The sequence below is a fragment of the Oncorhynchus clarkii genome, chromosome 6 (genome assembly GCF_045791955.1).
Source record: "Oncorhynchus clarkii lewisi isolate Uvic-CL-2024 chromosome 6, UVic_Ocla_1.0, whole genome shotgun sequence".
Taxonomy (NCBI): Eukaryota; Metazoa; Chordata; class Actinopteri; order Salmoniformes; family Salmonidae; genus Oncorhynchus; species Oncorhynchus clarkii.
The window spans coordinates 19,594,460-19,610,886 of NC_092152.1; the positions used below are offsets into that span (position 1 = coordinate 19,594,460).

A 16,427-nucleotide genomic window follows, 5' to 3' on the forward strand; every position below is an offset into this window, starting at 1 on the left:
GCTGATTCATGATTTCAACTCTGAGAAACGCTGTCTGTCTCATCCTGACTCCGTTCATTACTATGGGACAGCTGGAGCTCGAATTTGAATATTGAAACAATGTTGCACATGTCAGAGACAGACTGCAAAGTTTATACACTATATCTGCTGTTGAAAACGAAATGTTAGTCTAAAGGAAATGTGGATAATGTGGAGATTAGTAGATTGCGCAGTCGGATAGAACAGAGTAAATAGGCATTTTAACGTCAGATTTAGCTGGTGGTAACTGGTGGAATAGACACCAGCTGGAATGCGGTTTTAACCAATCAGGATTAGACCCGTTGTAGGCAATAAACTGCTTATTTGTGGGTGCGAAATTCAAACCCACTATCCTTGCGTTGCAAGTGCCATGCTCTACCAACTGAGTTACAACTGAGCTACAGGGGACCAGCCTCTCTGCAGGTGGGTCTGGGGGCATTGTATATTTTAATAGAATCGGTTGTTTTATTGTGGGGATTTATCAATAATGTGTTAAATGTAAAGAAACGAGACAAATTTAGCCTTAAAATATTGCAAATACTCTTTAATAAAATATTTCTGAAATCTTTTCCCTTTTTAGTTTGTAGCTTTTGTTACAAAACTCAGCACTGTAGCACAGAACAGCAGTGACACAATAACATAGGATAAAACCAAGTACATAAAATAAAGATTTAAATACAGTCAATGATCATAATCAACAAGGATACATTATACATTTATTAGACTCAATATATTAGAATGTCTCCTAAAGCTACATTGTGGGTTTTACGTTTAAGAAGAATTTAAGCTGGACACATACAAAGCTACAAATGCATTCAGAAACACACACACATTTCCCTTGACTTAGAAATGTAAAAAAAGACCCAGGTGCATGGGAAACAATGTAACAACTTAAAAGAAAACCAGAACCTGCACAATGGTCTTGCAAGTATCACTTAACAGCAATACCATCTATTGGCTTGTACTGTATGTAAGTACATAAGATGACTGAACACGCATCGTAATAATCCCTCCAGTTGAACACATTTTCCAATCACCTCGTATCCTGTTACAAAAGCAGTCAGGTAGACTGGCAGAGGGTTCTGACTGGGACAGATGACAACAAGCCAACAACAAATCCCAAATCTATGGTCTCTCTACGAATGGGACCACTCGCTTCCCTGCCACGTACACCTCCACAATATTACGATCATCCCCTGAAGAAGGAATAGAAAGGGGGAAATAAAAAACACCTTACACTTAAAAACCTCATCAAGAGTTTTGGAAATCAAGGACCCAGTTTTTAGACCCGGATGGGGCAATACTTCCATGGCACGTCATAGCCCCAACTACCAAACTCTGAATACATGCAACCTATTGTGTGAGAGAGACAGTAACAGAGATGAAACACTTACCCAAATTCAAGAACTTCTCCAGGAGCACCTGAAATCACATGGAGCCAAGATGAATGTCATGTCCGGTGAGTGAATCAGTCACTTTGAGTTGTGGAGTAGAATCCTGTCATTTGGATTTAAGTCTGATACGAGTCACACATTTAATAAGACCTGGTTTGACTTGGTTTAGATACAATGACTCAATATGTCCACACCACTTGAAGCCAAAAGATTGCTCTATGTATTGGTCTCTACCTTAGGCCCTTCCCCGTGATTGATGAGGTCAATGGGTCCTCCTGCCGCATCCGTGTTCACCCGCAGAGCATCAAAGTCTTTCCCCACCTCAAAGTTTCCTGTATTCTCATCCAGGGACAGGGCTACAAACCAAACAATCAAAGTTTCCTGTATTCTCATCCAGGGACAGGGCTACAAACCAAACAATCAAAGTTTCCTGTATTCTCATCCAGGGACAGGGCTACAAACCAAACAATCAAAGTTTCCTGTATTCTCATCCAGGGACAGGGCTACAAACCAAACAATCAAAGTTTCCTGTATTCTCATCCAGGGACAGGGCTACAAACCAAACAATCAAGCCAGAGCTCAGAATATTAATCAATTATTAATAATGAAACAAATAAACCATTGGGTGCATTCAAATGTTTGACTGTAGTGCAAAGTGGATGTACCTGCACCGTCATATTTCAGAAATGTCTCCTATGTATTTTATTGCAGTTTAGATGATTGCAAACAATTGTTTGCTTGACGTCCCCCTGCAAGACAGTTTGTCGATGTAGCGATGCTCCAGCACAGGCGTTTTGTAAAGTAACTTTTGAGCGCATGCATCTGTATTAATTCATAAATCATGTATCCGATCATTCATGTATTGATTTAATGACGGTGATAACAGCCCTTCCACCTCACCCCCCTCCAGACAAGTCTCCCACCTTGGCTGCCTCCCAGTGTGGCCAGTCTGAAGACCTCCTCGAAGGTGAGCGTGTGGTACTGGGTGTCCTGGATGGTCAAGGCTTTAGAGGTGTCCAGTGTTCTCCGCACAGCATCCAACATAGAAGGAGAGTATCCTCCTGCCACATCTACAAGGCCGGACATAGATACACGCACGGGTGCATACACAGATAAAAGCATGTTTTCTTAAAACTATACTAACGGGAGATTACATGCACCTGTGTGCTAAAATAAACTATCAGATCAGTCAAACGTTAGTGTCAAGCCAGTTTGATAACAGAAATCGTCAACTTTCGTCTAGGTTCTTTAATGCCGAATGTAAAAAAACGAATTGTAAGAATATGAGCGTAAGCCTATATTTCATAAAACGTTTAATCAAAATAATCTGTCACTTGAAAAATAAATCTTGAGGAGCACTTGGACACATCAGATCATATAAACGCAATCACGATTGCCTTGATTTAGTTTCACATTTCTAACATGGAAAGTTCAGGTACAGTTGAAGTCGGAAGTTTACATGCACCTTAGCCAAATACATTTATACTCAGTTTCACAATTCCTAACATTTAATCAGAGTAAAAACTCCATCTTAGGTCAGTTAGGATCACCTCTTTATTTTAAGAATGTGAAATGTCAGAATAACAGTATAGAGAATTATTTATTTCACATTTTATTTCTTTCATCACTTTCCCAGTTGGTCGGAAGTTTACATACACTCAATTAGTATTTGGTAGCATAGCCTTTAAATTGTTTAACTTGGGTCAAACGTATTAGGTAGCCTTCCACAAGCTTCCCACAATAGGTTGGGTGAATTTTGGCCCGTTCCTCCTGACAGAGCTGGTGTAACTGAGTCAGGTTTGTAGGCCTCTTTGCTCGCACACGCTTTTTTGGTTCTGCCCACAAATTGTCTATAGGATTGAGGTCAGGGCTTTGTGATGGCTACTCCAATACCTTGACTTTGTTGTCCTTAAGCCATTTTGCTACAACTTTAGAAGTATGCTTGGGGTCATTGTCCATTTGGAAGACCCATTTGCAACCAGGCTTTAACTTCCTAACTGATGTCTTGAGATGTTGCTTCAATATAGCCACAATTTTCCTCCCTCATAAAGCCATCTATTTTGTGAAGTGCACCAGTCCCTCCTGCAGGAAAGCATCCCCACAACATGATGCTGCCACCCCCGTGCCACCCCCACAGTTGGGATGGTGTTCTTCTGCATATAAGCCTCCCCCTTTTTCCACCAAACACCATGGCCAAACAGTTCAATTTTTGTTTCATCAGACCAGAGGACATTTCTCCAAAAACTACGATCTTTGTCCCCATGTGCAGTTGCAAATCGTAGTCTGGCTTTTTTAAGGCAGTTCAGGAGCAGTGGCTTCTTCCTTGCTGAGGGGCCTTTCAGGTTATGTCTATATAGGACTTGTTTTACTGTGGGTATAGATACTTTTGTACCCATTTCCTCCAGCATCTTCACAAGGTCCTTTGCTGTTGTTCTGGGATTAATTTGCACTTTTCGCACCAAAGTACGTTCCTCTCTAGGAGACAGAACGCGTCTCCTTCCTGAGCAGTTCGACAGCTGCGTGGTCCCATGGTGTTTATACTTGCATACTATTATTTGTACAGATGAACATGGTACCTTCAGGCGTTTGGAAATTGCTCCCAAGGATGAACCAGACTTGTAGAGGTCTCCAATTGTTTTCTGAGGCCTTGGCTGATTTTAGATTTTCCCATGATGTCAAGCAAAGAAGCACTGAGTTTGAAGGTAGGCCTTGAAATACATCCACAGGTACAACTCTAATTGATTCAAATGATGATAATTAGCTTATCAGAAGCTTCTAAAGCCATGACATCATTTTCTGGAATTTTACAAGCTGTTTAAAAGGCACAGTCAACTTTGTGTATGTAAACTTCTGACCCACTGGAATCATGACACAGTGAATTATAAGTGAAATATCTGTCTGTAAACAATTGTTGGAAAAATTACTTGTGTCATGTTCAAAGTAGATGTCCTAACTGACTTGCCAAAACCATAGTTAACAAGAAATGTGGAGCAGTTGAAAAACAAGTTTTAATGACTCCAACCTAAGTGTATTTAAACTTCCGACTTCAACTGTATATTTCAACATTGTAATAGTTTTTTTGGATACCGTACACATATATTTTTTTTAACTATATAGAACACTGTAGTCTCAGGTAAAAGGAAAATGATCTGTTTTGTCATGGACTCACCTGTGCCAAGCCCTAGCTTTACTTTGTGGTTCAGAACCCTGCGGACATCTAGCATACCACTGCACAACCTGGAGAGGAAAATTTAGGGAAATGAGAGAGAAAAAAAGAAACAGAATATGGACAGGTGAAAGACAATGGTTGAGGATTTATAAATAAATCAGATTCTTATTTTATATAATTTTACCCTACGCAGTTAAGAACTCAGCAGTGATACTCAATGTCATATCAGCACTCAAGATAGCATCAGTTATCCTCAGTGAACAAGTTTCAGATAGATACCAAACATGGATAATATAGGATTATTCAATAGTCAGTCCTCTGGATACTGTAACTGAGATACATTTTGGCCCCTCAGGGCGAAGGGCTGACTAATCCTTTGCCCAGGAGTACAAGGAAGACCAGGGACAACTTCCCATGCAACTTCAGGTGTCAGAGAGCACCTAAATTAAGGCCGAGCCTAGACTTTAGGTGTGGAAGGAGAAACACTTACGAGATGTTGGAATTGGGACAGTGAGCGATGGACGCCCCGGTCTCCCTGAACAGCTTCAGCTCTCCATCGGTCAGGTGACAACCATGAGCCATCACCGTCTGGGAACCATCATCATCAATATCATCATTATCCTTACTACCATTACCACATCATTAAAGTGCATTGGAAAGCATTCAGACCCATTCACTTTTTTTAAATGTTGTTACGTTACAGCCTTATTCTAAAATGGATATATTATTTTTCTCATCAATCTACACACAATACCCCATAATGACAAAGCGAAAAACAAGTGTCTTTTTTCCGTTTTTACAGAAATACCTTATTTCCATAAGCATTCAGACCCTTTGCTATGAGACTCAATTTAGCTCAGGTGAATCCTATTTCCATTGATCATCCATGAGAGGTTTCTACAACTTGATTGGAGTCCACCTGCGGGAAATTCAATTGAATGGCACATGATTTGGAAAAGCACACACCTGTCTACATAAGGTCCCACAGTTGACAGTGCATGTCAGAGGGAAAAAAACAAGCCATAGAGCTCCGAAACAGGATTGTGTCGAGGCACAGATCTGGGTAAGGGTACCAAAACATTTCTGCAGCATTTAAGGTCCCCAAGAACACAGTGGCCTCCATCAGTCATAAATGGAAGTTTGGAACCACCAAAACTCTGCCTAGAGCTGGCTGCCTTGCCAAACTGAGCAATCGGGGGAGAAGGACCTTGGTCAGGGAGGTGATCAAGAATCCGATGGTCACTCTGACAAGAGTTCCAGAGTTCCTCTGTGGCGATGGGAGAACCTTCCAGAAGGACAACCATCTCTCTGCAGCATTCCAACAATCAGGCCTTTATGGTAGAGTGGCCAGACGGAAGCCACTCCTCAGTAAAAGGCACCTAAAGGACTCTTAGACCATGAAAAACAAGATTCATTGGTTGGACAAAACCAAGATTGAACTCCTTCGCCTGAATGCCAAGGGCAATGTCTGGAGGAAACCAGGAAATGCTCATCACCTGGCCAATATCATCCCTGCGGTGAAGCAATGTGGCAGCATCATGCTGTTGGGATGTTTTTCAAATAAAATTGTTTTTGTCACATGCGCCAAATACAGATGTAGACCTCAGTGAAATGCTTACTTACAAGCTCTTAACCAACAATGCAGTTAAGAAAATACCACGAAAAAAAGTAAGAATAACAAATAATTAAACGAGCAGCAGTAAATAACAAGTGTGGCTATATACAAGGGGTACTGGTACAGAGTCAATGTGCAGGGCCACCAGTGTCGAGGTAATTGAGTTAATATGTACATGTAGGTGGAGTTAAAGTGACAATGCATAGATAATTACAGAGTAGCAGCAGTGTAAAAGGGGGGGCAATGCAAATAGTCTGGGTAGATATTTGATTCGCTGTTCAGGAATCTTATGGCTTGGGGGTAGAAGCTGTTTAGAAGCCTCTTGGACCTAGACTTGGCGCTCCGGTACCGCTTGCCATGCGGTAGCAGACAGATCAGTCTATGGCTAGGGTGTCTAGAGTCTGACAATGGGCCTTCCTCTGACTCCGCCTGGTATAGAGGTCCTGGATGGAAGTAAGCTTGGCGCCGGTGCTGTACTGGGCCGTACACACTAGCCTCTGTAGTGCCTTGCGGTCGGAGGCCCGAGCAGTTGCCATACCAGGCAGTGATGCAACCTGTAAGGTTGCTCTCGATGGTGCAGCTGTAAAACCTTTTGAGGAAATGAGGACCCATGCCAAATATTTTCAGTCTCCTGAGGGGGAATAGGTTTTGTCGTGCCCTCTGTGGCAGGGACTGGGATACTAGTCAGGATTGAGGGAAAGATGAACAGAGCAAAGTACAGAGAGATCCTTGATGAGGTCCTGCCCGCTCTGGAGTAGGTTATCAGACTGGGGCGAAGGTTCACCTTCCAACAGGACAACAACCCTAAGCACACAGCCAAGACAACGCAGGAGTGGCTTCGGGACAAGTCTCTGAATGTCCTTGAGTGGCCCAACCAGAGCCCGGACTTTAACATCTCTGGAGAGACCTGAAAATAGCCGTGCAGCGACACTCCCCATCCAACCTGGCAGAGCTTGAGAGGATCTGCAGAGAAGAATGGGAGAAACTCCCCAAATACAGGTGTGTCAAGCTTGTAGCATCTAACCCAAGAAGAGGCGAGGCTGTAATTGCTGCCAATGGTGATTCAACAAAGTACTGAGAAAAGGGTCTGAATACTTATGTACATTTGATCAGTTTTTTAAAATGTTGAATACATTTGCAATAACTTCTAAAAACCAGTTTGTGCTTTGTCATTATAAGGTATTGATTGTGTGCAGATTGATGAGATTATTTTTTTTTAAATGAAAGGCTGTAACATGGAAAAGGTGAAGGGGTCTGAATACTTTCCGAATGCACTATTCATCATTGTCATCATTTTCACCATCACCAATATCATAATGATCCTTAGAACTGTCGCCCCCATCATTAGCAATATTATGATTTTCATTATCAATAGAATGTCTTTGTGGTGAGGTGGTGTGTGTGCAATAGGCTAACCTTGTCTGTGAGAAGGTTGTGTCTGTGGTAGACATCTGTGTAGGAGTCGTAGTCTGGGAACAGCTCCTTCACCAGATTCACCTCCTCCTTCGTCTCACTGATGTGACTCTGAGGATCACAGAGAAGATCCATTCATTGTTTGAATGTTCAGGTGATTATCAATGTGTATGAAAGCAAGAGAAAGGTAGACAAATAAAGTATCTTCAAAGCAACACTCCATGGGATCCTCAACTCGGTTGCCGTGACAACATGTGAGCAAGGCTCACCTGGATGTGCAGGTCGTTGTTCTGGGCGATCTCTCCCAGGTGGCCCAGCAAAGTGGCGGAGCAGGACGGGGCGAAGCGCGGGGTCACCACTGGCCTCACAAGGGGGTACTGCCCCAAACAAGACAGAAATACACCCAGTGAGAAACACCATAAAAAGCTCCTTTTACAGATTCTGATCACAAATGTGCTTTTGGTTTTGTATTGAGGGAATGGGATACAATGCCTACATGAGTTTGCCACTGACTTGTACATGTTCTCTTAGATTATGTTCTAGCGAGGCAAAGGAGTCTTACCTTCTTCTTCAAGAGCTCACCAATGAACCTAGACCAACAAAACAATATATCAAAGTGTTTTTCCTTCGTCAAAAGAATGTTGTATTACGAGACACCTTGGTATTTACACACCAAGTAAACACTTGCCAGGAGTTGAGACTGCTGAGGTGTAGTAATTATGAGTTGAGACTGCTGAGGTGTAGTAATTATGAGTTGAGGCTGCTGAGGTGTAGTAATTATAAGTCGCGCAAATGTTGCACCGTTGCAAAATAGAAAAATCTTCAACCATGGCAAAAAATGGTGCAACAGACACCAATTACTCCAAACGGTTGTTGTTTTTACAACCATTTTTTTTTTATATTGTACAAATTCAGGTAGGTCCCTCCCTCCCCGTTTCGTTCGATTTGCTTCCTAGGGGGAAATCCGACCCGAGTTAAGCGTGCGTATATGGAACCTAATTCCGTTTTTATGAATTTAAGCATGAGAAAATTAACCATCTCTTTGTTTGAGGTGGAGATCAAATAAATTGTGTGGCGGAGGTGTGTCTACAGATACACCGTATTCTGACCGTAACTTAATTCCCTCATAAAGACCCTACCTTTACACACTATGAAACAATTAATACGGTCTAGCTCGTCGCTGGACATGGCAGAACACTGACACACCGCCCCAGACCATGGCAGACCCTCCACCTCCAAATCAATCCCGCTCCAGAGTACAGGCCTCCTTGTAACGCTCATTCCTTCGATGATAAATGCAAATCCGACCATCACCACTGGTGAGACAAAACCGCGACTCGTCAGTGAAGAGCACTTTTTGCCAGTCCTGTCTGGTCCAGCAACGGTGGGTTTGTGCCCATAGGCGATGTTGTTACCGGTGACGTCTGTTGAAGACCTGTCTTACAACAGGCCTACAAGCCCCCAGTCCAGCCTCTCTCAGCCTATTGAGGACAGTCTGAGCACTGATGGAGGGATTGTTTGTTCCCGGTGTAACTCGGGCAGTTGTTGGTGCCATAATAAAATAAAAATCCTGTACCTGTCCCGCAGGTGTGATGTTCGGATATACCGATCCTGTGCAGGTGTTGTTATCCGTGGTCTGCCACCGTGAGAACAATCAGCTGTCCGTCCTGTCTCCCTGTAGCGCTGTCTTCGGCGTCTCACAGTATGGACATTACAATTTATTGCCCTGGCCACATCTGCAGTCCTCATGCCTCCTTGCAGCATGCCTAAGGCATGCTCACGCAGATGAGCAGGGACCCTGGGCATCTTTCTTTTGGTGTTTTTCAGAGGCAGTAGAAAGGCCTCTTTAGTGTCCTAAGTTTTCATAACTGTGACCTTAATTGCCTACCTTCTGTAAGCTATTAGTGTCTTAACCACAGGTGCATGTTCTTTAATTGTTTATGGTTCATTGAACAAGCATGGGAAACAGTGTTTAAACCCTTTACAATATAAAGATCTGTGAACTTATTTGGATTTTTCCAAATTATCTTTGAAAGACAGGGTTTATTTTTTTGCTGAGTTTATTTACCTACCTGTTAGTTTCCCCTTCGGACTCGTCTGGCGTCTCTTTGTAATGTGGGAAAAAGTTGTTTGTGTCCATACACACCTTACCCACAAGGGCACGCTGTCCAAAATCGTCTGCAATGACAAGAAACATTGGCAAAGGTAACCAAAATCGGTATGACGAGTAGCACTTGTCATGACTGTACCAGACTGGACTCAGAAGTGACCTTTGTGATGTTGTTCATTAAGCATCGTGGAATAACTTACATAATAAACTAAAGCTAACATGCTGACCAGACCACGCGTGCGCATGTTGATTTTGTCCAACCCACACCTTATGCTATCAGGAGACGTAGGTTAAAATATCAAAATGAACTCTGAACCAACAGGTTTGGGTAGGTTACTTTCTAAATGTAATCCGTTACAATTACTAGTTACCTGACAAACATTGAAATCAGTAAAGTAACATTGTATAATTCCAAACTCAGTAACGTAATCTGATTACTTTGTTACTTCCCCTTAAGAGGCATTAGAAGAAGCCAAAAATGAATATTACCAATTGGACGACATCTATTGCAGGATAAATCAATGTTAGAGTTTACATAGCTTGCCATGGGCTTCTTCAAACCCATCTTTTTTTTTCTAAAGAAAATAATAAGATTAGGCTATATCTTTACATTAAAAACCAAAGTCGGACAGATTTCCAGTATTAATTAATTAATTAATTTATTACCCTTTGATCTTCAAGAATAGGACTTGGAAATATAGATTAGCCAAATTGTTATTAGCCTACCCTATTGTTTATATGATCTTGTTTTCATGGAGGATTGATTGGTCTCTGTTTCGAGAAATATTGCTCATAGAATGACATGCTTTGAGCACTACTGAAAAGTGCTATTTGCATGTGAAAAATGTATGCCATAGGCTGCATAAGCCTATTGTTTAAATTGTTTCTTGGTGACACTTTGAATACTCTTTAATTTGAGTCTATCAAAAGGGACCGAGTTTGAGGATCTGTCCATTAGACATATGGACATAGGTTTTTGAATCAGCACGAATTAGATATAGCAAAAAAAGCCCCACAGTATGGAGCACAATAGCACGGAGGAGTTGGGAGAACCTCCATCAAACTTTTATTCCTAAGGATGGGATCTGCATTATGCAGCTGTTGCAAGAGAGCATTTTTAACTGGCGGTCCACTGGTCGCAAAAACAATGCTTGATAGGCAGTCTGATTCACATCAATGCGCTATGTAGATATCAATAAGTGATATCTGTATCACCAATAGGCTACACCACTGCTGTTGTCCTTACCGCCAAGTGTTTTTTCAAGTTGGATAATCTTTGGATACGGACAGCAGTCGCGCCATTGGAACTCTTTTGGTGTGTCATCATAGTCGTCTCCGACTTGTGGTCAGACTTGCTCAGGCTGAACAAACTTCAACTTTTTTCAATGCTGATTTGGATTTTATTGAAATAAAAAACAAAGGTGTCAAAAGATGTTTGCAAACAAATCTGATTTTAAAAGTAATATATATATATATTTAAATATCTGTAATCTGATTACAATATTGTTTGCTGGTAACGTAATGGATTACAGTTACTCCAAGTCTGTGAACCAACTATATTCAATTTGGGGGCAGGTCAAGAAAGCATTAAACGTTTATGGCAATTTAGCTAGCTAGCTCGCTGTTGCTAGCTAATTTGTCCTGAGACAAACATTGGGTTGTTATTTTACCTGAAATGCACAAGGTCCTCTACCCCTGACAATTAATCCACAGATAGAAGGGTAATCTTTGGACGATTTTTAGGAGGAGCGATGCAACCACCAAAGGATAAACATTCCAGGCATACAGTTAGTGGATGAGAAAGTGACAAATTCTACTTACTCTTCCACATACAAAACCCTATGATAATTTATTGTTCTGAGCTGGTGTTCGTAAAAGTACTTTTCTTTACAGCAGGTAACCATAATGACAGCATGCAGCAAATTAACAAAAAGTTCACACTAGATTCCCCTAACTGACAGCTCACACTGACATAAGTAATTGACAATGTTTCATTTCTTAACTACAAAACAAAGCAAGACAGCCGCCTCCAGATGACTTGTATCCTCCTGCAGCGAGTGTTAGAAACCCCACACTTCCATTTGATTCTGTCTATCCCCTGCTATCGGTCTACCTACTTTCCTGTCTAAAGAAAACATACGAAAGAGCAGTGGAGTTCAAGTTCCCTTTTAAACAAGAGACTGGGATTGATACTATTTGACATAACTTGCTCAGCGGAGGCGTGTGTGTATTCCAGGTACAGTTGTACACTTTGTGACTAAGGTTAATGTTTAGGCCCAGTTCAATAACCTCCTACACTCTAACTATATACATGCCTGGGTCCTTGTGCAAGTGAGCACAAGTGAGCAGTAGAGAGTGTGTGTGTGTGTGTGTGCACATGTGTGTTTATGTGTTCTCACTTGCGATTTGGCCCAAAAGGAGAGAAGCATCGGTGTGTATGGTGGCAAAGTAGCAGGCCGTAGTCGTACCATTTCTCAGGGTTCTTTTCTGAAATAGACAGGTATTGCATTAGTATTCAGACCGTATTCACACCCCTTTCTCACTGCAATGTCACCTGCCCAAGCCTGTGTGTAACAATGTATCTGGATTTCAGGTGTTCTATGCCACTGTCCCACTCTGTGAGCTTCACTTTTGGTAGCCAAGGAAACAACCTTAAAAGGCATAGGGCCAATTCCAACCTGAGTTAAGCACGAGGAAATGGAACGTAATTCCCTTTTATGCACTTCTCTCTATGCGTATTCTGACCCTAAACTTAAGCATTAGAATATCATGCTATTCACCTGCTATTCGTTTTGGGCGGAGATCGCATAAATTAAGATGTGGCCACCACTTTACACATAAGGAAACCATGAAAAAGGTCTAGCGAAACTACCAGTTGGTTCCAAGTGTAAAAAGCATCAACTTAATTATTTTTCAGATAGAAACAACACCATTCTCCATGCACTGTAATTCATAACTTGCTAACAGCTAGGTAAATTAGTAATCCGTTTGGATAATTGTAAATAAAAATGACACTTTTTTTGTTGAGTCATATAGCAGCAAACTTTCCCACATTACATTTTATGTACTGTGCTATTATGCAGAATAAACATTTTACAGCCTTTTAACTTGCAGGGATGGGCACTCTCGAATGTCTTAATTATAGGCTACCCCGACTTTGTTTCCTACCATGTTAAATATAAGCCACCATCAGTATCGAACGTCAGTAGGGCTAATAACCACACACATTCAACTGTGAATTTACTGTTAGTCCCCTTCAGTTGGTATAGGCTATATTTTCATTCCATTTCTTAATTTTCCTTCATTTGCATCCTCTAAACGCCATTACAGCCATGTGTTTTTTTTGTTGCTGAGGATCATTAGTAAAGGTTGATAATAAAAAAATGAATGACAGGTAGGCTAATATAATCGTTATGGCGCAGAGGGTAAAATAACAGTTTGAACCCGACGGATGTTTGAACCCGACGATGGCGCAGTACTTTTCATTATACAATGGTTAGTGGAGGCAATATAAGAGGGTATAGCCTACTATAGTACACTATTCTCCCTATTTTAATTCTATGTACACTAATCTTCCAATATTGCCATGGGTTAAAAAAAAGGGCAATTTTCAGAATGAATCAAACCACTTAGTGCATAAAGGCTCTCCAAACCAGTTTATGATTCTTAAAAATACTTTCCTAACCCTAAATAATCTACAAAACCAGAGCCTTTTTTTAAATCGGAGATGAATATGCATATATTTAGATGGTTTTCTTTCATTGATTCCTGATATTCTGAACCCGTTCTCTCCATATATTCTAGTGAGTCTGTCGACAAACTTTAAAATAAAAAGGTATTTAAAAGGGATGGTTTAATTAAGAAAAATGTACTGAAAACCCAATTGAATGAAAACTCTGAGAAAATATGTTAGCCATCAAGTGGAAGGGTTTACATATATTCTCCTCGTGCAAGGGAACTACATCTGAAAAGCCTGTTACGCACCTTCATAAAGGTAAGTCTGAATACCAAATACTGAGAAGTGGTTAGGAAAGGCGGAATGTGTAAGAAAGGCGGAATTTCTACGTCGGAATCGAGCCCATAGTGCAGTGATAGTTTACTTTTGAAGTTTTAGCTTATATAACAAACCAGCTTTGAAGCAAAAACTATCGCGTTATTAACCTTTAGCCATTTGTTATTGGTCTTCCTATGCCCCGACTTCCAACACACGTGTGTTCCTCTCCCTGCGCAGCAGTCAATTCCGAAAAGCGAGAGAAATGTTTACTGCTCCTGCATGTCCTTTGTCACTGCCATATTAACCTCTGCCATACAAGGCTTTAAAATTATAAAGTTAGTCTTACAAACATTTAGAATAGGAAATGGGGATAAGAATTGTCTAGGGTCTTCTATGCTAATCTGAAATCTACTAGTGGGTTGTGTTCATTTGGATGTGCAATGGCATACGTTGTAAAACATTTAGTGAGTTTCTTATTAGACAAGTTCAGGTAGTCCCTTCTCTGTTTGTTTTCTTGCATTCTGAATAGGGCACTGATGACTTCTATGGGCTGAGGTGTGTTCGTGTGGCCCAGACAGCTCACCACAATATGGGTGTAGACGTTGCGGGCGAACTCCAGGTCTTTGTAGCAGGCCTCCACTGGGAAGGTGTACATGTTGAGCCACTGTAGCAGGGGCATGTCAAGGGCTGTGCCTGCATAGCTGTACTGAGATGCGTGGATGTGGGTGTCCACCATCCCTGGCATGAAGAACTCACTACAGACATCGATGACAACAAAATGGGCTTTAGGGTAATAACTGGGATGTGTTCTGTCACCAACAGATGTAGTGAAGTATTTGGAATCAGTGTTACTCTCATAGGAAGGACTCTTCACTCACTGCTGTCCAAGCTGTGTAACAGCAAAGGCCTCAAAACCCCACTTCTGTGACAGACGGTCCACTTCCTTCCCACTCCCAATGAAAGCAATCTGTCAGCATGAGAACCAAACAGAGATTAGAGCAACAGAGCCAGCTAGACTCAACAAGGTGTTCAATTCATTTAAATATAATTTATCCATATACTGTTAAGTAAACTATTGTAACACATCAGAGGCAATTAAGAAATGCATTAGATTACACATCAAAACCCTTCATGGGGGGTTACAAAGTCTGACTACATTTCACACAGGTCCTTTGGAGCCTATACATCTCCCGCTCATGGGTAACCCTAGTTATACTCGAGTTAAACATTGCACAATTATAATAGATAAAAAGAAGACAAACCAGTTTAATTGTAAGAAAATGTTATTTGTGTAGATCACACAATGCTAAATACAATTTTGGTTTGGGGGAATGTGTGTTTGACAAAGTTTGTCAGAGTCTTTTGAAAATATTTCCAGAGCCTATGCATGTTTGTAAAATGTACAGACTCGGACAACAAATACATAATGGATACAAGACTAGAAAAACATGTAAGTGTATTATGTAAATTAGGCTAATCAAGTTTAAAATTCAAGTTATTTATGCCTACATACCTTTGCCTGCCCATTTCTAAATTAATTGACAATGTATGCTGCTCGTAAGAGATATTAAAATACAGTTTCACAATTTCCTTCTGTGACAGACCTTTCCCTCGGTGTCGACTCCCAGTAGCCCATCCTCCAGAATTTCCACGGCTGTGTGATAGGTGGCGTGCACAAATGTTCCCCTGTAGACGTGCGCAATTCCCGCAGCGGATTCGTTGGAGCTCATCTTTGTTAAATGGCAAAGAGCAGGTTCGGGCAGTTTGATAATAATATTAATCGCGTCAAAGCTTTATACTCGCCGATGATAGTGGGCAGTTTTCTGCGCACCAAGGAGGGACTCCACCTGTAGGCACAGTGGGACTAGCCAATAAGCGTGCGCCCGCATGGACAGTCATAGCGTTTTTTTCTCTCCACATATTGAGGGACATGATTAAGTGCACCCGGCTATGGCCCGTGACAAACGGATAAAAGCGGTGAGGGAGGAGCCTCAAATCGAACAGTATAGGCTAATCTGCTCCACTCGGTAATATTGTCAACAAGGCAGCGTGATGCAGCTTTCATAAACGTACATATATTTTCCATAAAATATAATAGCATTTTCAAACTAGTTTTCATTGGGAAGGCAGTTTAAGTGGTTATCCTAAGCAATCTATTTTGCGTGTGAACACAAAATCCTACACACAGAACTTTTGTTTTGAGCCGATTTCGCAGTCCAAAACGGGACACCTGGCTCACACTCGGGAGCCCGCAAGGCGGTTCCAAAACGAATGCAATCAACGCTAACGCGAATCACCCGGGGCAGAATCCCCTCGTTCGTTTGTTGACAGATCGCCAAGATGTAGTCTCCTTACAATAAACAAATCCCTGTACAATGAGGCTATTAAGACATTACACTCCCAAATCAACATCTAACCTACAACTATTTAGCATACATCGCAAGAAGTTGTTCAAATTATGTTGATTGTAAAATAATGAAACTTATGTCATTCATTTTGTTATTATTAGCTTATAGCAGGCTTATCAAAATAGGTTATTATGCATGAGCAATGGTGCATTAATCATTTTCGTATCATAGTGTCGCTCTCCAGTCTCCGTAAGCAATTTTTTGGAATTGCCTAGACGTGTTCTCCACGTGGTGCGTAGACATGGTAACAGGTGAGAGGAGAGTGAGGTATAGCCTATATACTATAGACTTACCTCGATCACTCCT

General features: G+C 41.4%; 1 protein-coding gene across 4 annotated transcripts; it reads right to left on the reverse strand.

The window, feature by feature from the left end:
• Nucleotides 1–534: 534 nt before the first annotated feature.
• On the reverse strand, nt 535–15,526 carry LOC139410724 (guanine deaminase-like). 4 transcript variants are annotated; one of them, XR_011634532.1, is made up of 15 exons: nt 15,318–15,526; nt 14,592–14,680; nt 14,297–14,468; nt 12,119–12,206; nt 9,682–9,787; nt 8,172–8,199; nt 7,879–7,986; nt 7,613–7,720; nt 5,072–5,169; nt 4,582–4,649; nt 2,336–2,482; nt 2,078–2,161; nt 1,647–1,768; nt 1,413–1,440; nt 592–1,214 (listed from the first exon to the last, which is right to left on the reverse strand). XR_011634532.1 is itself a non-coding variant. In XM_071156160.1 (14 exons), exons 1-14 carry the CDS (start codon nt 15,441–15,443, stop codon nt 1,144–1,146), a joined length of 1,359 nt encoding a protein of 452 aa, XP_071012261.1. In that variant the 5' UTR covers nt 15,444–15,526; the 3' UTR covers nt 535–1,143. The 4 variants fall into 4 exon arrangements, 3 of the variants coding, with proteins under 3 accessions (XP_071012261.1, XP_071012264.1, XP_071012263.1); XM_071156160.1 differs by lacking the exon at nt 2,078–2,161 and having other exon boundaries at nt 535–1,214; XM_071156163.1 differs by lacking the exons at nt 2,078–2,161; nt 15,318–15,526 and adding an exon at nt 15,227–15,261 and having other exon boundaries at nt 535–1,214.
• Between the last annotated feature and the right edge of the window lie 901 nt (nt 15,527–16,427).